Source organism: Entelurus aequoreus, linkage group LG21 (assembly GCF_033978785.1).
Source record: "Entelurus aequoreus isolate RoL-2023_Sb linkage group LG21, RoL_Eaeq_v1.1, whole genome shotgun sequence".
Lineage (NCBI taxonomy): Eukaryota > Metazoa > Chordata > Actinopteri > Syngnathiformes > Syngnathidae > Entelurus > Entelurus aequoreus.
The window spans coordinates 19,513,942-19,540,272 of record NC_084751.1 but is presented as its reverse complement, the minus strand read 5'-3'; the positions used below and the strand labels follow the sequence as shown (position 1 = coordinate 19,540,272).

General features: G+C 39.4%; 2 protein-coding genes across 9 annotated transcripts in view; both read left to right on the top strand.

The window, feature by feature from the left end:
- LOC133638479 (serine/threonine-protein kinase ULK1-like) overlaps positions 1-22,899 on the top strand; it is a 54,377-nt gene extending 31,478 nt beyond the window's left edge. Inside the window, exons 11-27 of the mRNA XM_062031139.1 lie at positions 2,090-2,143; positions 2,267-2,358; positions 2,535-2,700; positions 2,809-2,863; positions 2,952-3,038; positions 4,299-4,442; positions 4,523-4,665; positions 6,685-6,947; positions 7,029-7,216; positions 11,054-11,175; positions 11,259-11,384; positions 11,588-11,772; positions 12,005-12,189; positions 13,781-13,899; positions 13,989-14,146; positions 19,094-19,229; positions 19,310-22,899. Of these exons, the coding sequence (XP_061887123.1) occupies positions 2,090-2,143; positions 2,267-2,358; positions 2,535-2,700; positions 2,809-2,863; positions 2,952-3,038; positions 4,299-4,442; positions 4,523-4,665; positions 6,685-6,947; positions 7,029-7,216; positions 11,054-11,175; positions 11,259-11,384; positions 11,588-11,772; positions 12,005-12,189; positions 13,781-13,899; positions 13,989-14,146; positions 19,094-19,229; positions 19,310-19,365 (2,279 nt within the window). The 3' untranslated portion in view covers positions 19,366-22,899. The remainder of the gene's footprint in view (positions 1-2,089; positions 2,144-2,266; positions 2,359-2,534; positions 2,701-2,808; positions 2,864-2,951; positions 3,039-4,298; positions 4,443-4,522; positions 4,666-6,684; positions 6,948-7,028; positions 7,217-11,053; positions 11,176-11,258; positions 11,385-11,587; positions 11,773-12,004; positions 12,190-13,780; positions 13,900-13,988; positions 14,147-19,093; positions 19,230-19,309) is intronic.
- An 867-nt stretch (positions 22,900-23,766) lies between these two features.
- LOC133638478 (coiled-coil domain-containing protein 74A-like) overlaps positions 23,767-26,331 on the top strand; it is a 39,857-nt gene continuing 37,292 nt past the window's right edge. For all 8 annotated transcript variants that reach the window (XM_062031136.1, XM_062031135.1, XM_062031134.1 and 5 more), the window contains exons 1-2: positions 23,767-24,322; positions 25,811-25,858. In XM_062031136.1, coding sequence (XP_061887120.1) covers positions 24,028-24,322; positions 25,811-25,858 — 343 coding nt within the window. In that variant the 5' untranslated portion in view covers positions 23,767-24,027. The remainder of the gene's footprint in view (positions 24,323-25,810; positions 25,859-26,331) is intronic.

Genomic DNA, 26,331 nt, shown 5'->3' with positions numbered 1-26,331 from the left:
ATGAGGGCTGGCTGGCGTAGGTGGAGCGCTAATGTTTTTATCATAGTTCTGTGAGGTCCGGTTGCTAAGTTGCTAAATTAGCCTTAGCGTCGTTAGCAACAGCATTGTTAAGCCTTACCAGGCTGAGAATTTTTAACCGTGTAGTTACATGTACATGGTTTAATAGTATTGTTGATCTTCTGTCTATCCTTCCAGTCAGGGGTTTATTTCTTTTGTTTCTATCTTCATTTGAGAACGATGCTATCATGTTAGCTCAGTAGCTAAGTGTGTCACCGATGTATTGTCGTGGAGATAAAAGTCACTTTAAATGTCCATTTCACGTGCTCGACTCTCATTTTCAAGAGGATATAGTATCCGAGGTGGTTTAAAATACAAATCCGTGATCCACAATAGAAAAAGGAGAGAGTGTGGAATCCAATGAGCCAGCTTGTACCTAAGTTACGGTCAGAGCGAAAAAAGATACGTCCATCACTGCCTCTCTAGTGCTTCACTGTAACGTTCCTCATCTACGAATCTTTCATCCTCGCTCAAATTAATGGGGTAATCGTTGCTTTGTCGCTCCGAATCTCTCGCTCCATTGTAAACAACGGGGAATTGTGAGGAATACTAGCTCCTGTGACGTCACGCTACTTCCGGTACAGGCAAGGCTTTTTTTATCAGCGAGCAAAAGTTGAAATGATCAAGTATGACACATAGAATGGATTTGCTATTCCCGTTTAAATAAAAAAAAATAATTTCAGTAGGCCTTTAACATATCTCACTTTACATGTAATAACTTCAATCAATCAATGTTTATTTATATAGCCCTAAATCACAAGTGTCTCAAAGGGCTGTACATGTTACGAAATGTTACATTCTTGTGTAATTTCAACATGATTTATTTTGTTAAGTTCTACAGAAGAATATTAATTTCTTATATTTATTTTTTTTTAAAGTTGTTTTTATGCTATGTATGTGCCTCTTAAGACCTCACTGTAGGGTTTGTAAGGTCAAGTTACCTCTAAACTACCTTGAATTGAAAGTGATATCAGAACCGGAAAAATATTATAAATTCCCATCCTTATACAAAAGTAGAACTTGTTAGTCACACTCTTGCAATACAAAGGAAATCAGTTCTGGTCCAGTCTCTTATTTTTTAATTGATTGACATAAACGTAGATAAAATTTGCCCATTTTCCCTGGAAATTTTCCAGATGGGTAGAAAAATACACAAACACCACTAACGAACATACGACAATGAACCAGCGGCGTCTGTTTGACAACAAGGAACGGGAACAAGTGAGGGAATCAGCGCTCTGACCAGGGGTGATGTGGCGGAAAATGGAAGCGCACAGGAAGTGAAAACAAGGAAATTAGAGCACTGAAACAGAAATAAACATCAAGCATAGGTAAACAATACAAAAGTCCAAAACAGTCATGACGGATTATGACAGTTTGATTGGTTTGAATGAAGTAAGAAACAATAGTTTTTGTAAATGTTTCAAAGCAGTAGATAACTACAACACAGACTAGTAGGGTTCCCCAGGCTGTCAAGGTCAATAACCGTACCCGGTTTCCCTGAAGTGTAACTCCAGTCAGTACTTTTTCTTTGCAATTGCTTCACCATTCTCAAATTTCTCACAAAGAATGGGTTTATCCCTCCTTACAATGCTTTGTCAAAGTTCAGTTTTTGCATTTGAATGACTAGAGATTTAGGTCTGAGCCTCAGGCTTTGTTGTCTTTGTTTTTCACCTTTTTCCTATATATAAACAAGCCTGTTAATAGATTCTTCACTGATAGTTAGCAGGAAATGACTATGCTGCGACGATACAGCAACACAATACAAGAAAGCCGCATTTAAAGACAGCATAATAAAAGTGAAAAAATACAACAGAATACTTCATAGAAAGTTTATTGAACATAAAAATAAAAATGTGTTCATTTCCTTAGAGAATTGGTTGAATATAATTTATTCTAAGAATAAATATATGTACAATGAATATGCTACTAGCTTATAAATACTGTTGCATTAACTGTTGTTTCTGTAATCATTGATCTTCACACCTGCCAATTGTGTCCTAACCCCCACTGTATATCTTGTTACCCACAGATGAGTTCTTTTCACATCCTTTCTTGGAGGCTGCCAGCTCATCCATCAAAAAATGTAAGTAACAGTTTCTATTAATAAAAGTTATTTTAATCTTAATTTTGAATGCTTTGAATACAAATGTAATGTCATTCTGTGTTATAGCTATTTTAGATTGATCCATGTTTTGTTCTCTCACAGCAACCCCGACTGTGACGATGACCTGCTTCCCAAGTTCTGCGTCAGCCAGCTCTTGCAGCAGCTCCTCCACCTCTCACTTGGCCTCTCCTCCGGTTTGTTTCTTATCATCTTTGCAGTGTGTTTTGTCTTCAAATGATTAACATAAAATCTTTGTGGTGTCAAAAGGCCACCCAGGTGGACACCTCATTAGCCTTCCTTTGCATATGCAATTTCACTCCATTGTGTTGTTCTCCTTTGACTATTCACACATACTTTCCTGCCTCTGCAGCAGTCCCTTGCTGAGGGTCAACATTTGCGTCCCAAAGCACTGGCCTCTCCCACTCAGGAGGCCACTGGGTTTCTTCTCAAAGATTCTTCCGGAGGAGGCGGCAGCAGCAAGAACTCCTCCTCCTGTGACACGGATGACTTTGTCATAGTGCCTGCTCATTTCAACAGTAAGACTTTTTTCTCCTTTGGACGTCCCCCTAGATGTGAAATGGAGCAGGCAAATTGTCCTAATAACAGACAATACAAATATAAGATAATGTGGTTATCTCTTGCAGCGGCAGAGCTGACAAGTGAGAGCAAAGTGCTACAGGACAGTCTAATGAACAGCGGGTAAAAATGTTTGACTTCTCTCCTTCCTTTGTTATAATAAACATTAAATGCTCATATTGAATCCTTATTGCCCTCCTCACCTATTTAGCTCCCTGCTGACTTCTACTGGGTTGTGTGTCCAAGCCAAAACACCACCACACTCGCCCTCCTATAGTGGCTCGCCAAGTCGTGTCAGGTAACATCACTGACAGAAAATGCAGTATATATTCATTTGACTATTTACAACTCAATAAAGCTGTTTGAATACGCCTTGAAAATGTCTGTGAAATATTAGTTGTTAAAGGTAATCAGTTTGGAAAGTCCATATTAATAATAATTGCTTGTATGTTGTCAAGAATCAATATGCGTACTTTGCCTGATACTCTTTAATTTTTTTTCATTGCGCGTGCAAGTAGGTTACAGCAACAACAACTCGGCGCCTTATAAATGTATGAGCTTTTAACGCCTCTACAGTAAAGTGCACCGCCTATATGGCCAGTGAAGTTCAATCAAATTAGAAAGGACATTTTTTATTATTACAAAATCTTCTGACATTTTTGTCATTGCTTTTAGGAAGTAAGTCCTTGGACAAAGGAAAGCTTTAAGGGCAAAAACCAAATGATTTAATTCAGAGCCAATAGTAGGAAATTATTTAATTGCTATTGTTACACTGCCATACTGTTTTGTCTGATTTATAATTGTGATCAAAAATGTAATCATTCAATGATATTGAAATTGTTACCGGTAAGTATTAGCATTGGTGTGACCAAAACCGCCTTTTTAAATGGTTAATATTGGATTGTTACCTAAATTTATAGCATCACCCACAACTAATGTAGAGTATCCAAAGAACAAGTGTTGATTACACTACAACTAATGTAGAGTATCCAAAGAACAAGTGTTGATTACACTACAACTAATGTAGAGTATCCAAAGAACAAGTGTTGATTACACTTTAACATAACCATATATTAACAGTAGATTAGTAAGTAGATTACCAAAAGTTTTGACAAAGAAATACAACTCTACAAATGACACAATACCGCTTATGTCAGCAGCCAGACATTTGTTACTCGTTTTGAAATGACTCTATTATCATTTATATGCCAAATAATATTTTGTGCTATATATCGTCATCGTAGGAGGCTGCAGTATATATCGCAATACAGATATTAGGCCATACCACCCATCTCAGGCCTCCTACTGGCCTGGCATATACTTTACATTGCAGTAGTCTTCATTTTGTAGATTGCCATTTTTGGTTGGAGAACAACCTTATTTATGACAGGTGTTGTAAGTTTGTAAGAGTATTTGACCCCAATATGTGCCAAATGTACCGGTATCTATTTTTTGTAATGGTCAACTAATGGTTTGCTATAGTCAACTACAACCAAACCTGCTCTCTTATCTAATTGGTTCTTTGAGGAATTATGTTTCTTTCGACTGTTCCTGGCAGGCCTGGTGAGTCCTCGGGGAGTAACTATACTGGTCACAGTGGAAGCCACGGTCACTCCTTACCGATCCCAGTTCCCACTCAGGTCCACAACTACCAACGTTTGGAGCAGCATCTTTATACGACAAAACAAGAAGGCTCGCCAAGGTCTGTGTCCGCCAAGATAAGCACTGATCTACCAATTGTTACCCACTAGTGTTTGACTGACATACACTTCACATTGGAAGGCTGTATACTCCGGTGCATCGTTGTAGCAGTGGAAGCCCTGTAGGCTTTGTCCGGACTGGGCCTTCTCCACCTTACGGAACTGTAGCCACCACCCGAAGGCTTTCGCTGGGAGGAGCAAGACCATTTCAACTCTCCCCTCAAGGTAGCTTGATGGGCTCCTAACTTTACTTACACAGAATCTTTTTTCGTTCCTACACACTGATTTTATATCATGATTTATTACCGCTGCGCAGCACCTGATTGTTTTTATGAGAGTTTTAACTGCAGATCAATGTTGACCTCCTTAATTTTTTTTTAGAGAGAGATAATGAGCTCAGTCGAAGACGTTATGTAAGAACAAGGGCTGCACAATATAAGTGACATAAATTTGGCCGACGATAAAGCTTTTAATACTATCATTATATAGTGATAATGCATGTTGATGACACATTCTAGCTGTGTCCCACAAATCTGACAGCGACAAACGAACGAACGCCGCCTCCTCATTGCAATGTAGCGTCTTCGCTAGTAGCAAATGTCCCTCCAGAGTGCAGTGAAGCCATTTCTAAGTCAGCAATCCTCACCTCTGTAGCAGCAAATAAATACATTTTCTTACATGTGTCATTCCCAGGCGACAAGGGATAGCTAAACATACTACACTATACACCGTAAGATGATATGCTAACCGCAAGCCAGAGCTCTTGTAGAGGTGGGCAGTGTATGGTAAATACTACAGTGGTTACATTGATAATTTTTTATCACCCCAAAATATTTACCAGGTAGTTGTTTTTATTATTGTTAACATACTTGGGAAATAAGTCCCTTGACACAGGAGGTCTTTTAAAATATTTTTTAATAATTTTAAATATTTACTATTGTTCAACCGCCATCCTGCGTTTTTGAAAAATCTGCATCAGCATTGATATGACCATTTATGTTGAAATAGTTTTGCTCCAAGTTCCATATTTATAGCGTCAAAATTGCTTTCATCCCCTTCTCCCGGCTTACGTCTGCTCCAATGTCTCACTCTTCCTCTGTGCTTGCTTCTATGAGCAGCAGTATATTTAGCTTCAAAAATATAAGTTTGTGAATCCTCAGTCTTTGTTGTCTGTTACCAAGTCTGCCATAATTAGAAAACACACTCGTATGTTATTGTTGAAGTAGGAACACACATGTTGCCAGAGGTCAGACGTGCGCTGCTTGGAAACAGAAATCAATGCGCAGAATAAATCAATCCCGGAAATTAGCAAAATACGGTAAATATTGAACATATTACATATTGTTATGAACATGTGTTACTACATTGTATATAGAATTGCCCTGCATATATAAAATGTTGAGGGTTTTGAAGTTGTTTTAGAGGGTTTTGAAGGCTACAACGGTGACTATCATTAGCCGCATCTTTCAAACGTGTTTTTATCATCTTCAAAATCATAAAAAAATAAGACTTGTGTGTTCTTGTCTCTCATAATGACTGTGAATGATAGGCAAAATTCTAAAAGAAGTGCAGTTCCCCTTTAAGTAAAAGCCAAGTCTAAAAGGTGGGTCTTACATCTGCTCTTAAAAATCATGAACATTCTCCGCCGGCAACCCTGAGGGTGAGTACCCTAATGGGGAAAAAGTATTCACAAACAAAAAGTATTTATTTGAGATAAGCCTGAAATAATGTGTCATATCAATTTCATTAATAACTGTGTGAGGATTAAATGACGGTATCCATATCTCTTTTGGATTAGTTGCTTAAAAAAAGATTTTAGACTTTTTTTTTTAATTGACACTATTTCCACCAACTGTTTTGTAAGAATCGTCCTCTGTTTTAATTCTAAATTGATTGCATTTGTATTCACGACTTGTGCTGGATAAAAACAAGATCTTGGAAAATCTTTTTGAGCTCATTGAGGAATGTATGTTAATTACCAGTATCTGCCTGATTCACTGCAGATACCACCATGTGATTTAGGATGTAGTTAGTCATTTGTTTTTTCCACGTTCAAGTCCAATGATTTCCGATCCTCCCTCGCATACATAAACACTAGTTCTCTCTAACTTCCAGTCGCAGTCTGCACATGCCATCCTAGACTGTGTTTATATGTCCTGAAAATTATTTCACAATGTTACACTGTCTGCTGTCTGATACTACATACAGTATCTCCTGGCCTTCCTTTTCCCCTCGCCCTTACAGCTGCTCAGCATGCAGAATCCAGGTCTACTGCTCAAAAGCACCCCCATGCCGCCACAGGACTGGGAACACGGCTCCATAGCGCCCCCTGTCTGTTGGAGTGTACCACCGGTGGCGGTAGGCAAAAGATCAGGAAGCAGCACTCAGACCCGGTGGTAGTCCCCACGGCAGAGCTGATGACAGTTCGCCCCCTACACTCTTCTCCGCGCCTCAGTGAGCTAATGCAACGAAGCCCCCTTCCCACTATCCTGGGCTCCCCCTCCAGGGTAAGTCATTTGTGTGTTCGTTTAAGGTGCACGCAGCGTTCAACGGCTGTTTAAACACTTCTCTCTTGCCTCTATTTCCAGACCATGCCTCCATTTGAATTCCCCAGACCCCCTAGTTCTCCAAACCTCGTCAATTTCCTGACACAGCAGTGTTTGGTCAGGACTGCACCAGTCGAGCCCAGAGACGCAGGACAGCCAGCGCCCACGCAGGTCCCACAGCCTTCACACTACATCCACAGGATGAATGATGACACCAGGGGATTTGGAAGGTGAGGGCTGAAATGGCACTTGCTGCCCTCAATTATTAGCTCTGTTGTTTCATTATTGAGTCGTAAACAGTGCAGTAATAGCTTTCATTTTTCATTCTTACACTGTTTGCCAAATCTAAACCATTGTTGGACTAAAGTTGAATGCCTTTTAAGACAACACATTTTTGGAGGGGTGAATAAAAAGTCATACTATTATTTGAATAGCACAGCACAGTGGAACCACAGTCTCTGTAATTGATTCTTGAAAAGGTTTCGTAAATAGAAAAGTTTGTATATTAAAGTAACTTTCTCCATAAGAGGTAATGTAAATATGAATAATATGTACGTGCCTTGACAAACGTCTGTATTTTATTAAGTTTGTACACTTTGTGCTATAAAGTACTGTATAACCAACAAACATAACAAAGATGTGATGGATCAACTTTCTATTTAATAAAAAACACCAAAACAACAACAACTAGCTGAACTATCCCTCATCCTATGCAGCTCCCCTGCCGAGACACACACACACACTGTCACTAGCCCTGTGGTGCACACACACACTAAAGTCACAAAATTATTTAACTTAAACAACCAGGTCGGTACAATTATTAGGAATAAAAAATAAAATTCACTTTACCTTGTGCCAGTGTCGACAATGCTGCGGATACTTCCTGGATGATTCAAACCACACATCGCTTATCCTTTGTTTTCTTTGGACTTATATTGTGCTGGCAAACACAGAACAATTCTGTAAAAAGGCTAAAACACTAACCAAGCATCCGGAAAGTTTTGACAGCGCTTTACTTATCCCACATATTGTTATGTTACATACAGACTTATTTGAAAATGAAATACATTCATTTTTGTCCTCAAAATTCTACAACAGGGCTATTGAAGTACATAATTAAGAGGGCAGTTTCAAGAGCCAAAGGGCTCAGGGGCCTGACATCGAAATGGGGATGTTTCGTCAGAAAGTGCCTCTGCAGGTTATATTTCTTCGAGACAGTTTACTTAATTGCAAAGTGTGGCTTTCACACTGCAATGTCAATAAATTAAGTATTCTGCCCTTGCTACTCATTTCCAGCGTGTGCAGCTAGTTCACATTGTGAAGAAAAAGAAGCTCTACGTTTTGAGGATTGATGTTTCTTCTCATGAATTATTTTCCTTCCTTAGATGTATTTATTTGCAGTTATTTTACAGTTGTTCCTTCATTTAGGTTTGTAAGACTGATAATGTAAACATAAAATAACCATAACAAAAGTATAACGTCCATTGTGTATTTTACATAAATAAAATAGTGGCGAAGTTGGTAGAGTGGCTGTGCCAGCAATCGGAGTGTTGCTGGTTACTGGGGTTCAATTCCCACCTTCTACCTTCCTAGTCACGTCCGTTGTGTCCTTAGGCAAGACACTTCACCCTTTGCCTCTGATGGCTGCTGGTTAGCGCCTTGCATGGCAGCTCCCGCCATCAGTGTGTGAATGTGTGTGTGAATGGGTAAATGTGGAAATACTGTCAAAGCGCTTTGAGTACCTTGAAGGTAGAAAAGCGCTATACAAGTATAACCCATTTATCATTTAATATATTCACACAATTAACTACAAATGTTCATACAGAATTTACACAACATTTAAGTTAAAGTTAAAGTACCAATGATTGTCACACACACACTAGGTGTGGTGAAATTTGTCCTCTGCATTTGACCCATCCCCTTGATCACCCCCTGGGAGGTGAGGGGAGCAGTGGGGAGCAGTGGGCAGCAGCGGTGCTGCGCCCGGGAATCATTTTTGGTGATTTAACCCCCAATTCCAACCCTTGATGCTGAGTGCCAAGCAGGGAGGTAATGGGTTCCATTTTTATAGTCTTTGCTATGACTACACACCAAACATTGTATGTAACTTATCACTATTAGCGTTGTCGCCCTTTACTGGTCAGATTTAGCACTAAATTTGAGGTTTGATTGTTACTCTCAGACAAAAAACAACACGACCACGAATACAAAAGACATCACAATGTCAGCAATTTCAATACACAACAAACTAAATATCTTAATACACAAATCATATCTACTTACAAATGTTTGCACTTGCTCGGGGTAGACAATTCATACCTTGTTGTCCAGTCGTCGTAAAAAAAATTATTTTCACTATTAATTTAGATTTTTTTGCAGGGTTGAATGATTACCGGTAGTCTTCCACTCACTCCATTGCTGTTTCACTGTGACGCTTGTGTCTCGCTGTAGCCCCCTGCGGGGTGGCACGAGTGCTGCATACATGATCAACCCGAGTTTTAAAAGGTTCATTAAGCCTATTTGGGTGATGTTCGGCGGGCTAAACGAAAAGCTTTGGCAGGCCGGATGTGGCCCACAGACCGCCAGTTGAATAGCCCTGTTCTACACACACTACACCATAAGAAAGTATTTTTTTTGGAGGTTTTTACAAATTTATTAAAAAATAAACTGAGAAATCACATGTAAGTATTCAGTATTTGCTCAATACTTTGTTAATGCACCTTTTGCAGCAAAGCAATTACAGCCTCAAGTCTTTTTTAAATACGATGCCACAAGCTTGGCGCACCTATCTTAGGGCAGTTCCATCAGGTTGGATGGGAAGCGTCGGTGCATGGCCATTTTTAGATAAATCCAGATATGTTCAATCGGATTTAAGTGTGGGCTGTGGCTGGGCCACCCAAGGACATTTACAGAGTTGTCAAGAAGCCATTCTTTTGAAATATTGGCTGTGTGCTTAGGGTCGTTATCATGCTGAAAGATAAACTGCTGCCCCAGTCTGCGCTCAAGAGCACTCTGGAGCAGGTTTTCATCCAGGATGTCTCTGTACATTGCTGCATTCGTCTTTTCCTCTATCCTGACTAGTGTCCCAGGTCCTGCCACTGAAAAACATCCCCACAGCATGCTGCCGCCACCACCATGTTTCACTGTAAGGATGGTATTGGTCTGGTGATGTGTGGTGCCTGGTTTCCTCCAAACATGACGCCTGGCATTCACGCCAAAGAGTTCAATCTTTGTCTCATCAGACCAGAGAATTGTGTTTCTCATGCTCTGAGAGTCTTCCAGGTGCATTTTGGCAAATGTTTTACGAGGAATTGGCTTCTGTCTGGCCACTCTACCATACAAGCCTGATTGGTGGATTGCAGCAGAGATGGATTTCCTTCTGGAAAGGTTCTCTTCCCTCAATAATAGAATGCTGTAGCTCTGATCGATGGACCGTCGGGTTCTTGGTCACCTCCCTGAAAAGGGCCCCTCTGGCCCGTTCGCTCAGTTTAATTGGGCAGCCAGCTCGAGGAAGAGTCCTGGTGGTTCCAAACTTCTTCCATTTACGGATGATGGAGGCCACTGTGCCATTTATATTGTACTCTTCCCCAGATTTGTGCCTCGAGACAATCCTGTCTCGAAGGTCTACATACATTCCTTCGACTTCATTCTTAGTTTGTGCTCTGCAATGCACTGTCAACTGTGGGACCTTATATCTATAGAAAGGTGTATGCCTTCTCAAATCATGTTCAATCAACTGAATTTACCACAGGTAGGAGCTTCTCAATGATGATCAGTTAGAACGGGATGCACATGAGTTCACTTATGAGCTTCATTGCAAAAGCTGTGAATACTTATGTATTATCTTAGTTTTTTATTTTTGATACATTTGCAAAAATCGAAAAAACCTACTTTTTTCACATTGTCATTATTGTTATTATTATTATTATTATTATTATATATAATTTTGAGGACAAAACTGAATTTATTCCATTTTGGAATAAGGCTGTAACATGACAAATGGTGGAAAAAGAGAAGTGCTTTGAAAACGTTCACTGTAAATTGCTTACATGTTTGTTGTGTTACAGGTCTCAAAGTGCTGGCCTGCTCTCCGACATGTTGCTGATTGCGGCCTTTGGACCAGGTGGACCTGTTTGTGACCGAGGAAGCACAGAGAACATGGCGTGTGAAAAAGCTATAGACATCACAGGTAGGAGTGTCACTCAGTCTTTTGAGATTACGCCTAAGAAAAACTCCACCACTTAATAAACAATTCTCGATTTTGTTGTCTAGTGCCCTCGGGTGGTGGAGGATGTCATGGACCGAGCTCCTGCAGCCCAGCACAGGTGGTTTTCACTATTGGCTCCCCTCCCAGTGGCAGCACCCCGCCCCAAGCTTCCAGACAGAGGAAATACTCAGGTAGCGCCTCAACACATTGCAAGTGATGCTTTCTAGATTCTTAGATCCACACTCACATAGCTTTTATCCTGTGCGATGTGGATATTCTGGTTTAAATCTTTTTTTGAAATTGCCATTTTAGTGAGTAAATTGGTTGGATTTTCATTACAGTTAAATGTATTAAAGAATAACATTTCATCCATTTCTATTTCTTCTCACTGCAGGCTCCTTTGCTTCAGTCAGCCCTGTCAGCTCCTTCACCAGCCGCTACCACCAGACAGCCACATACGGGGACGGCTTTGATGCCTCTTCGAGCCCTCGTTACAATTTTTTTGATCCCATCACGGCAAACATGGGTGGTCGTGTTACCTTTGAGGCTCCAGAGCTGCCAGAGGAAACCTTGATGGAGGTGAGCTAAAGGCTGTCTTTCACAGCGTAATGAAGTCACAGAAAAATGAATGGATGTGGGAGTCCGTGAATGATGAGAATGAATTTGATGTCAAACATGTGGTAGGCAGTCCCTCACACATGACCAGATAGTGGACAAGCTGTTGACACAGCACTTACATGGCACCCTGGTGTCCTCTGTTTAAAATAATCTCATCTCCTATGTGTGTTTCCTGTCTCTGGGGGGAGTGCAGCAAGAGCACACCGACACTGTACAGAGCCTGCGCTTCACATTGGATTTTGCTTACTGTCTGATGGAGGTGGCCGGGGCCCGCAGCCTCGCGTTGATGGGGGTGCCGGGTGACGCTTCCCACCCTGCCTTCCCGCAGCAGCAGAGCCTGGTGGCAGATCAGATAAGCTCCCTGAGCCGAGAGTGGAGGTGAGGGCACGTCATTCATGCTCACACTTCTTTTGTTTGAGGCTGTTGATCTGATGGCGTGATGCCTTTTTTAATAATAACTTTGGGAGACAAACATTCTCCCACCGAGGGATTGTACTTGAATTAAAAATTTATGGAAGGCAAGTTTATTTATAGAGCACAATTTGTACACAAGGCAATTCAAAGTGCTTTATAGAAAATTACAAGGAAGCATATATAAAAATTAAATAATCATATAAAGAAATCATAATTCAAATTCAAATCAAATAGTGTAAATAAAATAATTTCAATTGTTACACGAACAATTAAAAAAAAGTGTTTTTAGCCTGCATTTAAACATTGCCAACGTTGAGGACTGTCTCACACCTTATGGAAGACTATTCCAGATTTGACCTGTACTGAAACGCAGCCTCACCATGTTTGGTCCTGGCACTGGCCACTGACCACTCCCTGAGGTTCTCAGAGCTCGAGATGGTTCAGATAGCTTTGACATGTCAGATATTTACGTTGGCACGTTACCATGAAAAGACTTGTAAACAAGCAGAGCTGTTTTAATTTATATTCTCTGAGCAACAAGAAGCCAGTCCAGTGACTAAAGCACTACTCAGTGGCCTAGTGGTTAGAGTGTCCGCCCTGAGATCGGTAGGTCGTGAGTTCAAACCCCGGCTGAGTCATACCAAAGACTATGAAAATGGGACCCTATACCTCCCTGCTTGGCACTCAGCATCAAGGGTTGGAACTGGTGGTTAAATCTCCAAAAATTATTCCCGGGCGCGGCCGCCGCTGCTGCACACTGCTCCCCTCACCTCCCAGGGGGTGATCAAGGGTGATGGGTCAAATGCAGAGAATAATTTCGCCACATCTAGTGTGTGTGACAATCATTGGTACTTTAACTTTAGACTAATATGGTCATATTTCCTGGTCCTAGTCAGGACTCGCAGCAGTATTCTGGATGTCAGCTGCTCTACAGCTCATTTAGAGAGCCCAGTGAGAAGGCCATTACAGTAGTCTAACCTGCTGGAGACAAAGGCATGGATTAGTCTTTCAGAGTCTGATTTAGACAATATTCATCTGATTTTGGCAATAACTTTCCAGGAACTAAAATGTATGGCATAACTAACTAACCTTTTTCATTTAGCTTTCCCAATTTTGATTGCCTTTACCCAACATTTTCTCTGTGCTACATGATGTCAGCAGTAATTTGACAGTCATAAAAATAGAAGACCAGAATGTACACCATAAGTGGTCTAGTCTTAATCATGAAGGCAACATACTGTTCATACTAATGCGGAAATAAAGAAAAGCAGCACAAAGTTAAATCTTATGCAAATGAGGCACTCATTCGTTCTTGGGTACACGTGACTCTGTCCTGGCTGCTCAGTACAATATGACAAAGTCATGACACCTTGAACCTTCTTGCTCTGGGTTCATTGCCAATTTTTTGTTCACTTGTATAATTAAGAAGTGTCAATTTGGAACAGATTATTTCTATCTCCAATGTTTCCTATGGAAGAACAGTGGTTGCAATGGTCTGTACTAACATTTAAAATTAATGCATTTTTAATTTGCCTCTGTGTTCTTGTCTTGTCAGTCATGCAGAACAGTTGGTTTTGTACCTTAAGACAGCAGAGCTCTTGTCCACTGCCATACACACAGCCATGGAGAGAGTGAAACAGGGCAAACTCTATCCCTCAGCCACAGTCAAACAAGGTATGAGCCACCCAATGTGATTAGAAGTCCAAATTAGCAGCACCCCAAATCAATTTACCTTCTTCCTGCCACCACTTCTGTTCACAAAGTCGTTAAGAGGCTGAACGACTTGTACAAGTCCAGCGTAGCATCATGCCGCTCCCTCAGCACCCGTCTGGAGCGATTCTTCTCCAGGAAGCAGCGTCTAATGGACCAAATCACCTCTATCACAGCTGAGAGGCTGCTCTTCAGCCACACTGTGCAGATGGTAAGCCAGTTAGGTAGGGGAAATAAGCCTGGTTTATTATAATATTTAAGTCAGAAATGTCACTAACCTATGTCATTTTAACTCCGTTCTGCATTTTTTCTCAGTCTATTGTTTCCAAACAAACTAGTGGCATGTTTTGGGCATATGCATACAACAAACCACACACTTACTACACTAGAAGTCTATTTAACTAAACTAAACCCGTCACATATAAAAATGCCCTGAAATATTAAATGGAGACTTAACACTTAAAAAGTCCTTTAAATATCCTCACTTATTTGTCCCCAAGAGCAAAAAATGTAGTCTTCCCAAAATCTGCTGTAAAATAAATTTTAGTGCTGTTAAATGTTTTTTTTTTTAATTAAGCACACTTTTGATTTAATCACAGTAAATGACTTGCTTGCATAATTTAAAGTAACCAAAAAAATACCCCAATATTTTCAGAATCAGCTTTATTGGCCAATTATGTTTAACACACTAGGAATTTGACTTGGTAGACTGGCAACACTAAATTGGCCCTAGTGTGAGAATGTGAGTGTGAATGTTGTCTGTCTATCTGTGTTGGCCCTGCGATAAGATGGCGACTTGTCCAGGGTGTACCCCGCCTTCTGCCCGAATGCAGCTGAGATAGGCTCCAGCACCCCCCTCGACCCCAAGAGGGACAAGCGGTATACAATGGATGGATGGAGACTGTGGTCTCTATTTTCACTGCCAGGAACAAACAACTACAAAAGAGTACAGTACCATGGCGGCCATGACACAAAAGCAATTTTATTGTCATAATGTCATACACAAAGATTTTATAAATATATATGTAATTTATTTGCGCATAACTTGCCAACTGTATTATCTAAAATACTATTAGGGTGTATTAGGAAGCGCAAGTTGGTCTCACTTGTCTTTGCACTTTGATGTACAAATTGACCTGATCACTGATTGTATAACAACTCACGCCGCCTTTCATGTAACCGGTAAAGTAAAGAAGCGTGCGTGATCAAAATATACTGCATGATTAATCTGGTGTGACTAAGGCTGCAACGATTAGTCGACAATAAAATTTGTCACTGACAATTATATTTGTCGACAATAGTTGTGACATCATCATTTGTGTTGCAAAGCCACTCGCAAAAACATTGCCAGTGATAACATGTAAAGTGTGAGGATATTTCCACTTATTCTTGTTAAAACATGAATACCATGCTCATTTTGTTTTTATAGCAGTACATCTGTGATACGCCAGCATTTAAAGTGGAGGCATGATGTCGGACATTTGGAGGGATGATGCAGTCTCAATCTCTGTAAGAGTGTTAGCTTTTGGCTTGCTAGCTAGCTAACAAGTGTGAGACGATGTTGTGTGAAAAATAACTATCGTTTTAGCCAAACTCAGCCATTTAAACTTTGTCGACATCAGTTCAAGTGCTTTTTAAAGCAGCGTTAATTTACAATGCCGTAAAAAAGGGCACAAGAAGAAACGCGAACTGCGCGGACACACACACACACACAGAGAGACAGACAGACAGGCACCAAAACAGCGGTATCATAAGATTAGACATACAATCTATTAAATAGCCAACATTTTAAGAAGTAATCGAAGATACAATTCTACACATTGAGTTTATTAGCATTCTAAAACTGCCAAGAGTTAATCAATAGTCAATATACCAGTGTGCAGCTTTTTAAACATCACAAAATGCTTCTTTACTATTTGAGGAAGTTAGATTTTGTGTTTTGTTGTTTGTTTTCATTGCTGCTATTTTAACTGTTTTTTTTAAATACATAGACAAGGTTAGTAGGTTTTTTTTAGCAATTCCCCTGTCCTTTCTTTTAAATGGAACAGTAAAATATAAATATTTATGAATTAGTCATCTTTGTTGCTGGTAAGCACATGCCTAAAATAACTTAAGCTGCATTTAGAAGTCAATGGTAAACTTAGAGCCATTAAATATGTGTACGCTTTTTTTATCTGACTAATTGTTAAAATAATCGTTGACTAATTGAAAATCAAAATAATTGTTAGTTGTAGGCCTACTTGATACATGATTAATTTGATAATTTTTTTAATCAATCAAGTGTTAACTTCTTAAATTTGACAGCTCTAATAAATAATAATATTTTTTAACGAGGCAATCTTTGAGTCTTAAATTTAAAAAAAACTATTTTAATATTTGCGATTTTAACCCTTTTGGCCTTTAATTTAAAAGGGTCATATTATGATTTGTTTTCCTGCATTTAAAACACTTCCTGGTGGTCTACATAACATGTAAAGGTGGTGCTTTTTGGCCAAAATTTAGCACATTTTTTTACAAACCATCTTCAAGCCGCTTTCTGACTGTCTCTTCAGAATGCGCTGTTTTTGTGGGCGGTTTTATTTTCATGTCGAAATTCTCCTCCAGACCAAGCCCCCCTTCGACTGTGTCCAATCAATCAGTGTTGTAGTTTTTAGAGTTTTTAAATATCCAGTCTACTGACAGATATACCGTATTTTCCGGACTATAAGCCACACCGTTATATAAGCCGCACCCACTAAATTTTAGAAGAAAAAAATGTCTTTCATATATTTGCCGCACCGGACTATGATCCGCAGATATATCCTGGCACGTTGTGAAATCAGAGTGCCTGTTACACGGCAGTAAAACGGCTGATTAAACAAAACAAAAAAATCGTTGTCTTTATTCATCCTTTGAAATTAATAAGATGTTGTTCTTTTTTAGTAAGATGTTTATCAGGATTCTTCTTCCTTATACTTTGTAAACACTTAAGAGTTTGAACAGTTTCTTAAAGTGGATCCTTTTTGTTTTATTTGCTTGGCATTCCACAATGTAGCCGTTAGCGAGGAACATTCTATATATTAGTCGCACCATTGTATAAGCTACAGCGTTCAAAGCTTTGGAAAAAAGTAGCAGTTTATAGTCCGGAAAATAGGGTAAATTAGAACTTAAGCTGCTTTTTATTAGAACAGCGACATAACGTGTAAGGTTAGTGCTTTAGTCCAAATTTTGCATAGATTTGGCTTTACAGACCATCTTCAAGCTGCTCTCTGACTTGTCTCTTCAGATTGTGCTGTTTTGTGTTTTGTCTTATTTACGTGCCATGCCCTCCTCCAGGCCAAGCCTACTTCAACTGCGCCTCCACCCCGTCAGCCATGTTATAGTGTTTAGCGCTTCCATATCAACTCTTTTGACAGATAAGGTTGACCTATACGCAACTTTGTATTAGAAATGGAAACCGCGTAGGATTGTAGCATGCATGCATGTCAGTCTGCCTCACAAGAAAAGGATAGAGAATAATGGTTTGAATTTACATTTTCGGGACTGAGCAGGACAGAAAAACAGTTACCAACAAGTGAGAAAAGTTGTTTTTGCATAATATGACCCCTTTTAACGTACATAGTAACACTCACACTAAACAGAAACAGATCTGGGTGTCTTAATATTCTGATATGTTTCGATTTAGTGTGTGTATTATTATTTTACCGACAACAGCAAAAGATGATACATTTTGCCGCATGCTGTGAATGGGAAAAGGCAGCGCCATCTGGAGGACAATTGTAAAAATTGAGCACCAGTAGTCCGTAATATAATTGTAATGTGAGAAATTGCATTAATTTATTAAATTTGGGATCTAAAAATTTTATTTTTAAAAAGGTTTGAATCGAAAAAAAATGTGTTGTTTTTTTGTGTAGTTCTAAAATGTTTATTAAAAAAAAGACAGAAAACCAATATCTTGTGGAAAAGTCGACTTATATTGGTTCAATATAGACATTTTTTTCTAATGAATGGCACAAGATTCAAGATGATTTATTGTCAATTATTAACATGCACAAGACACATAAGAAATAAAAAGTAAATTTTCGGCAAAGTCCCACTAAGAGCAGACATACGTTACAGGGAGACAAGACGAGACCGCCAACGGAGCAGCCATTTTTACGGCACTCCTTAAAAAAGGTGGGAAAAAGGTGATATTGGGAAAGGGGGGAAGAGTAAAAAAATATCAAGTCAAAGGCTGGACCCACAGGAGGGGGTCCACACTGAGTCCAAGGGAAAAAAAACTCATTTGCAATGCACACATAAACACGTTACATGTAGTCACAACCAACTCTCAACAGAGGGAGGGGGAGTTGGAGCAAACAAGCGGTGGTGAAGGCATTGGTTGGGGAATGGGCGGGTGCGTGCATGTATGCCCAATTTTCTTGGGAGTGATGTTGAAATGTTTTTGTGGACTGGGGCCGATCTCAAGAGTTCGACACCAGGTGTTGTTGAGAGAAAGGGAGGTCAAAAGCGTCCATCGTTGAGGTGTCCTCTGGGGTGTTTTTCAGAACAGCCTGTTCCTGATAGCGTCAAGGCCATTCGAGAGAGTCAAATCGTAGATAATAATGTTGTTTTCCGCGAGCAGTCAAAAAAAACAACGACTTGCCTGCTCTATTTGTCCATGCTGGTTTTTCTCAAATTCAATTAAATTCTCATTCTCAGCAAACTTTTCCATGATGTGATCCATCTTGCGATTCAGATCAGAAATCGCCGCAGTCTGTGTTCCCACAGCCCTGCCCAAGCCTTCCATTGCGACGAACAGCCTTTGGGCTCCTTGAGTGGCTGCCATCGTCTTCCGAATTTGACGATACACCAGAGCAATGCCCAGCCCAATCAGCAGGTGCCCCGCGATCATGGTTCCAAATAGGTAGATGTCTTCCACGTCCTCGATGGAAAGGACTGAGAGGCACATGATTCTCCATTTATCCCAGGAGTTTCTCACGTACCCCGCAGCAATGGTTCCATCAGGGCAGCCAGGCTCCCCCAAACCTCTTTTCCTTGTCGAAAAGACTTTGTCAATTGTGTCGAGAGTCCAGCTGATCATATCCATGTTTGATGTTTAGATTTGAAAAATTAAAAATGTCCCTCAAGTGTCATGAAAACACACATCCCTGAAGAAGGCATTGTGTTGACTTTGCAGGTTCAGTCTGCTGCTCTGGATGAGATGTTCCACCAGGGGGAGGCATCCATTCAGCGCTACCACAAAGCCCTCCTGTTAATGGAGGGACTGTCTCTGCTGCTCACTGAACAGGAAGACATTCTCAGTGTTAGCAAATGTAAGTGGATGTCCATCAGCAGTGTCCCCCCGCCTGTGGCGGCACAGCTGACCCTCTTCCCTCCTCCTTCCTCCTTGCAGGCAAAGAGTGTATTGAGCGTCGCCTCACAGCTTTGCAGTCTGGGCTCTGCGTGTGAGAATTCTGCATGTGGTGTCACCTATCAGCGTATTACCGGCATCAAAGGTGAAATCCCAAGCTTCAGCTATACATTAATCTTGGACAGGAAGCCCTCTATGTGAGGGATCAGGACAATTGTATCAGTCGTTGAAGGTTGAGGCACATGCAGGAGCAGTTATGGCCAAAAAGATGGACGACTTCACGATTCATCAGTATGAAGGTACAGCAGACCTGTTGAAGAAGGCTGCAAGTAGGACTCGCCAGGTATCAGTCTCATCAAATGTATGTCCACATTATACCACTTACTGTGTTTATATGTATCTTCGACTAGTTAGGACTTGCTTGCCACAGTGTACATTGCTTCCACTGGAGGCGCATACAATCGCTTATTAGGAGATTTGTTGCAGAAACGACTAAAAGCGACTACTTTTATAATATGTTTCATTTTAGATTTACACTTTATGGACTTTTAATAAGAGAGACTGACTGGCGCATGAGACGTTGGCATTAACAGGTGGAAAAGTGGGTCCAAAAACACAGAGGATGTTATCTTGCGTGCAGTACTTAGTCGTCCCCCCTCCAGAGGTTCCATGTTTCTTCATTGCATCGTTGTATCTATCAATCATGTCTGCATAAAAGCATGTATAATCAAAAATGCGAATGTATAGGACAGGAGAGGAGCCGCATCAACATCAGTCTGAATGTTAGTCCGCTAAGATTCAGGCTGCTGAATGAATGTTTTTGCACTGTTGAAGTACTGTACAGAGTGGAACATGCTACACATGTCAAGTATTGTTTTCTTTTCTTTTATTTGACTGATTTCTATTTCCACTGCCATACATGGAGTGCAGTCGTATCATAGTTACTGTGTTGTGTGTCATGTGCGAGAGTGTCCATTAAACAAGAGGGTTGCTGTGAACTCATAGAACGTTTCCTTTAGGAAAATATGAAAAAAGCTTTATGGTGAGGAGGGTTTAAGAAAATAATAATTGTGTTTTGCATCAGATTAGTCAGTTGTTGACGATTCTGTCTTGATTTTTTTTGTTGTTGTAAGTGTTGATTTGGAGTGCTAAAATTTGATATTTCATCTGGATTCTTTTGTCGAATCCCAAGTAGACTCTTTTAACTCCTCAGATGTGGGCCAGTGGAAAAAGTCTATGTTCTGTGTAATGTTGCCTGTGTTCAGAAGCGGACAGTATTGTGTGCCTGTTAGCATGTGTGTGGCTCGAGGGTTTGACTGATGGCTGCGGCACAATGGATGTTAGCGCTGCAGAGAAACCAAGCCTAATTTTGATTTCATGGGTAGGGTCGACTCACAGCACCATCGCTCAAGTAGCCACTGAAAACATATGCCCACATTGGGGGAAAAAAAATATTAAGACTAAAATGTGATATTTTTTTCTCATATAGTACAATATATTTATATTTTTAATAGGACGACTCCTTTCTTGTGACCTTTAAATTTTCTCACAATATGACATAAGTAAAGTGATCACAAGCATTTTCCTCAGCAACCCCATAGTTGTTTTTTTACTGCCGGTCTGTTGCATATGTGTGTGGGACTTAAAAATTGCTGGATAAAATTACAACTTTATTCTCGTAACATTACAAATGTATTTATTTTAACATTACGACTTAGTTTTCTTGAGACTGTGACATTATTCTCCTAATATTGCCACTTTGATGTAATATTATGGCTTTCTTCGTAACATTACAACTTTTTCTCATATTAAGACTGTACATGTATGTAAGGGTACATCATCCTCTTAATGTTACGTTTTTTTTTTCTTTTAATATTATAAATGCATTCTTGTAACATTACGACGGCAAAATTTCTCTCGTAAAATTAATACTTCATTCTGGTTATATAACGACATTCTCGGAAAGTTGTTTTTTGTCTTCATTTCATGACTTAACAATATGCGTTGTATTGTTACAACTTGAAATTTACCATGGCATTGTTCTTGTAACATTACAGCCTTTTTCTCATAATAACACTTAATACTTGCTATTTCTACTTTTTTTGACCGTCGCGTTTTTGTCTTAATTATTATATGACTTAATTCTCGTAACATTTAGACATTTTTTTCATAGTAATCCAACTTCGTTCTCGTAACATTACAGTTTGTGTTGTAATATTAAGACCTGACATTGAATATTACGTTATTTCTTGTAACATTACTGACTTTTTCTAACCATTTTAAGACTTCATTCTGGTGGTATAACGACAGTCTGAATGTTGTTATTGGCTTTCTTTTCACACTATAACTTAATTCTCCTAACATTTAACAGTTTTTTTCTAATACAACTTTGTTCTCATAGCATTACAGTCTTTGTTGCAAAACAACAACTTTGTGTTTAACATGACATTATTCTTGAAATGTTTTTTTTCCATAACATTACAACCTTGTTCTTGCAATAAGACTTTTTTCATGTGATAGTATGACTTCTTTCTCTCAAAATTACAACTTTTATAATATTATGACTACTTAGTTTTTTTCCCCCCTCAATTTATTACTATCATTATTAATTGTTTCTTCAAACATTAAGGATTTATTAACGAAAAAAGTTGTAATGCTGCGGCTTAATTAACAATTGCGTCTATTTCCAGTTGTTACTATTTTTTTTCTCCTCAGTGTGGCCTTAATTCTCCATCAAACTCAGATAACCCATTGTGAGCCCTAATACTACTCTGTTTAACAGTACTGTCATTTAGCTGTTTCTGTTTTAAAAGGCTAAATATAGTTTACACAGAGATCCAGTATGGTAGTAGCACTGTTAGTTGAGCAGAATGAAAGGAAGCTTTTTTTGTAGTTTTAGAATTACTTTGCATATTTGCTTTGAGGCCTTTTGTCTTGAATATATAATTATACTTCCTTTTAGCCGTGAGCATGTGCCTAATGGTTGAATTGTACATTCCTAATGTCATATCGTGCAGGCTCCACCTCTCATTCTGCTCAGTCAGTATACAGTGGCTATGACCTCTTTACGAAATAAAACCCATGCATGTGTCACTTTTTAATAATCACCCACAATCATTGCTACTTGTCACTTCCCAATTATTACCATCTCAGTCAGGGCTCACCATAAAGAAAATGTGTGCAGGCATTGCAATAACTGAGGGGGTGGTAGAAGTTGGGCATTTAGTGTTTTCTGCTGTATGTCCTTAAGCAGGATGCTGACTTGCTGCCATGGTCATGGCTGCTGTTCAAAGCATCCCTTAAAGCATGGTGAAGGGTGGCACTTTTCCACAAGGTGTCCGTAGATTTGAGTCTGTATGTGTGAGAACATACCTGAATGTTGTAATTTTCAAGTTTGCTATCGCATTTAGAAACTGTAAATTAAGTTATTGCTGCCGCTGTATTTATGGATCTGCAGGTGTGGAGGGAACAGTATCATACCATCTAATATTCCTTTTTTTTCCCAAAGAAAAGCCTTTTGCAAGGTATTTTCATGTTGTCATCTTATATGACAAGACACTATCTCAATGTCCCTGTGTGTAATATAACCCTTACTGTTAGTTGAAATATGAATAAAGTTAAAGGAACGGTCATTTGTTTCAGTGATGCTGTTTTTTCTCTTACAGATAAAATCTGCACTCAAGTCTTGTATATATTTAATTTGTATGATAGAAAACTATTTTTTCTCATGGGCATGTTGATTGACAAAGTGCATAAACGTCCTAATAGGGAGTAATGTTTTCCACATCACTCTATTAGAGAATAAATATGAGTGGCAGACTGGCAGGCTTCCTATTTGGGAACGAATTAAACCGGCCAGGGCGGTTTAAATTACGTATAGAGCACTAATTTAAGGATTGTTTGCCAAAATGTGAATATATCGAATTTGAAATAATAATTAACACATTGTAATTAAATAGCCTGTGAAATATTACGTTTTCCATTAATTAAAAATTTCATTAATTGAATATATGCATATAATGATCTAATTAAATTATTTGTTTAGTCAGTTCTGGCACAGTGTCATTAATATTGTTTTGTTTTATTTCCACTTAGACCTCTTATACCAATCAAAATGCTTTAATGACATGTACCTAATTTCATTGGTGGTGATTGTATTGACTTTCGGACACATTGAGCTTACGTAAGTGGTTTGGAAAGGTAGTGCTGCGTTCAAGTTATCATGGAAAGTAGCTACGACACCTCGAGTCAAATTCTGAATCAGGAAGTAAAGACTGTAAAGATACTCCGCAACATCTGAGAAGAAATTTCGGAGTATCCAGTCACAAAGTATGTGAATGTTTACACTAAAGATGCCATATATCCGTACGGACGTGTTACTGACGTGTTTCATGTATAAATACCGTGAACACTAACACATATTTCACATTTGTGTCGTTAACAGTACGCGTGTTCTTTAATTACGTAAAAAAGGAGTGTCATTGTGAATCCGAGGTACATTGAATGCGGCGTGAGTCGAAGTGTACTGTCGCCATAGTAACTTGGCGTCTGGACGGAGGTCTGTTTTAAGTTGTCGGCTACGTTCTATGGAGCTTTGTAGCTGTTTATAAACGACGGACAATTATAGATGATTATTGTAATAACAATGTCTGATTGTTTGTATACAACACATAATCAACACATGTTGCGAAATTAAGTTAGCTTCCCAAGTTGTCGCTACTTTGCTAACAACAAGGGGCTAATGCTAATGCTAGCTGGATATGTCCAGCAATAACCCCCCACCGGCACGCCACCTGCCACAGTGGAGCCGAGTCGGGCGTCTCGGAATGCCGTGCCCGCCTCGACGTTTACCGGCGAACCGACTGCAGCCGCTGCATGTCGCCCCGCAGGGAGACAGAGGAGGGCCTAAGACAGCGACAGCAGCGGCCGGTCACAGCGACGCAAACCGCCGCGTCGCGTCACTCCAGAAGAACATAGAGTTTTTACAGCAACAACACAAGCAAACTCTGGTTAAACTTCACGAAGAAGTGGAATATCTTCGAAGGGAGAACAAAGGTGAGAAGCTCCTTTACTATTTACTATGTTGTTAGTTACTATGTACCACAGGCCTGGGCAATTATTTTGACTCGGGGGCCAAATTTAGAGTATATATCTATTTTTAGGAACACTACTACAAAACCTTAAAATAATGTCTGAATGCTAAAAAAGTTAACATACAGCCTGAAAAACGGAATGGAATATTTTTTTTACTGAATGAGACACCTAGAATGTACATGAAAATAAAGAAAGTGTGATTTACAATATTAACTATGAACGATAAAACGCTGAATATTCACAACATATGAACGTCACACCCCCTCTCGATCGACATATTTTACAATCAAGCGAAACACAATTAAAATGCAACAAACACAGCAAAATATGAACGGTAGGGGTAAAAAAAAACCCACCTATAATCTGATATATCACTAAGCTTTAGAACTTTGTTGTAAAAATCTCCTTCCGCGTCTGTCCCTGACACCCGCATTTCAGACTGGCCGCTCTGGAAATACTGAGCTGCTGTGACGTAGATTAGATTACCATAATAACTCGTATAACACTCAAAAGTGCAGATTCCAACCATTGAAATACTTTGTATAGTTCAAGACTTACGGTCATTTGAAAACATCACTGCACATCATAATGGCGGCTACAGTTTCCATTTTAAAAATTTGAAAAACATTTTTGGGAATGTCTGGCGGGCCAGATTAAAAAACTTAATGGGCCGCAAGTGGCCCTCGGGCCTTAATTTGCCAAGGTCTGATGTACCATTTTGTTACTATTTACCATTTTGTTGGTTACTATTTACCATTTTGTTAGTTACTATTTACCATTTTGTTAGTCACTATTTAGCATTTTGTTAGTTACTATTTACCATTTTGTCAGCTATACATTTCAGCTCGTGCACTACGTGACTTCTATGGGGGGCCGAATGTAAACATTCAGTCACACTTTTGTAAAAGATTTTTGTCACATCTAACTCACTTTTCCCACATTTAGCTCATTTTAATCACATTTTAGTTCACATTAAAATTATGTTAATGTGAGAAAAGTAAGTTAAATGTGAGAAATATCTGCTAGAAAAGTGTGACTGAATTTTTACTTTCAACACACCATAGTCTTCCTGTTTATTGCAAAGTAAATAAAAGCACCAGGTGGAAGCTGCCTGTCATTGCTTCTCTGCGAAGCAAAGGTAAAGGTCCTGAAGTCCTTTATCAAGTACTTTCTGATTAAAAGTCGAGGGTTTCATTAGAATACAATTTTTCTTATATCCAATTATGAGTTCATGTCTGTAATTTTTAATGTAACATTTTTACCAACCTCTGACACATGAGTGACTCCAAATATCTCTAATGCAAAGCGAGACATTTAATCAGGGTTTGTTGGCTGCATTGCAAAACGATGTTGGAGGTGCACATTGGGTCTGGTGTCCGTTTACTTAACAGGCTTCTTTCTTCTCCACAATGAACGCCTGATGTCCCTCTTTCCTTGTGGATGTTGCAGAGTTGAAATATAAGATGATCATGGACGCTCCCAAGTCAAATAAAAAAGGTAAGACGAAAGTTTACATGGCAAACGCAAAAATTTAGACGTGTTTGCAAAGAACACTTCAGGTTTGTAATTAATGACGTATCACAAAAATAGTGTTAACCTTTATTTCTAGGTGCCCATTACTATATTGACCCGAACATAAGACAACCCTGAATATTAGATAACTACTAAAAATAAATACCCATAATTCCTCTAGGCCTTCACTGCAGCCTCCACTTGCTGTTAATAATGTGTCAATAAAGTACTTTCTCAATCAATCAATCAATCAAAGTTTATTTAAATAAATCACTAGTGTCTCAAAGAGCTGCATAAGCCACAACGACATCCTCTGCTCAGATCCCACATCAGGGCAAGAAAAAACTCAACCCAATGAGATTACAATGAGAAACCTTGTAGGGGACCGCAGATGTGGGGACCCCCCCCCCCCCCCCTAGTTCTCTGGGGGGGGGGGGGGGGGGTCATAGTGTGAGAGT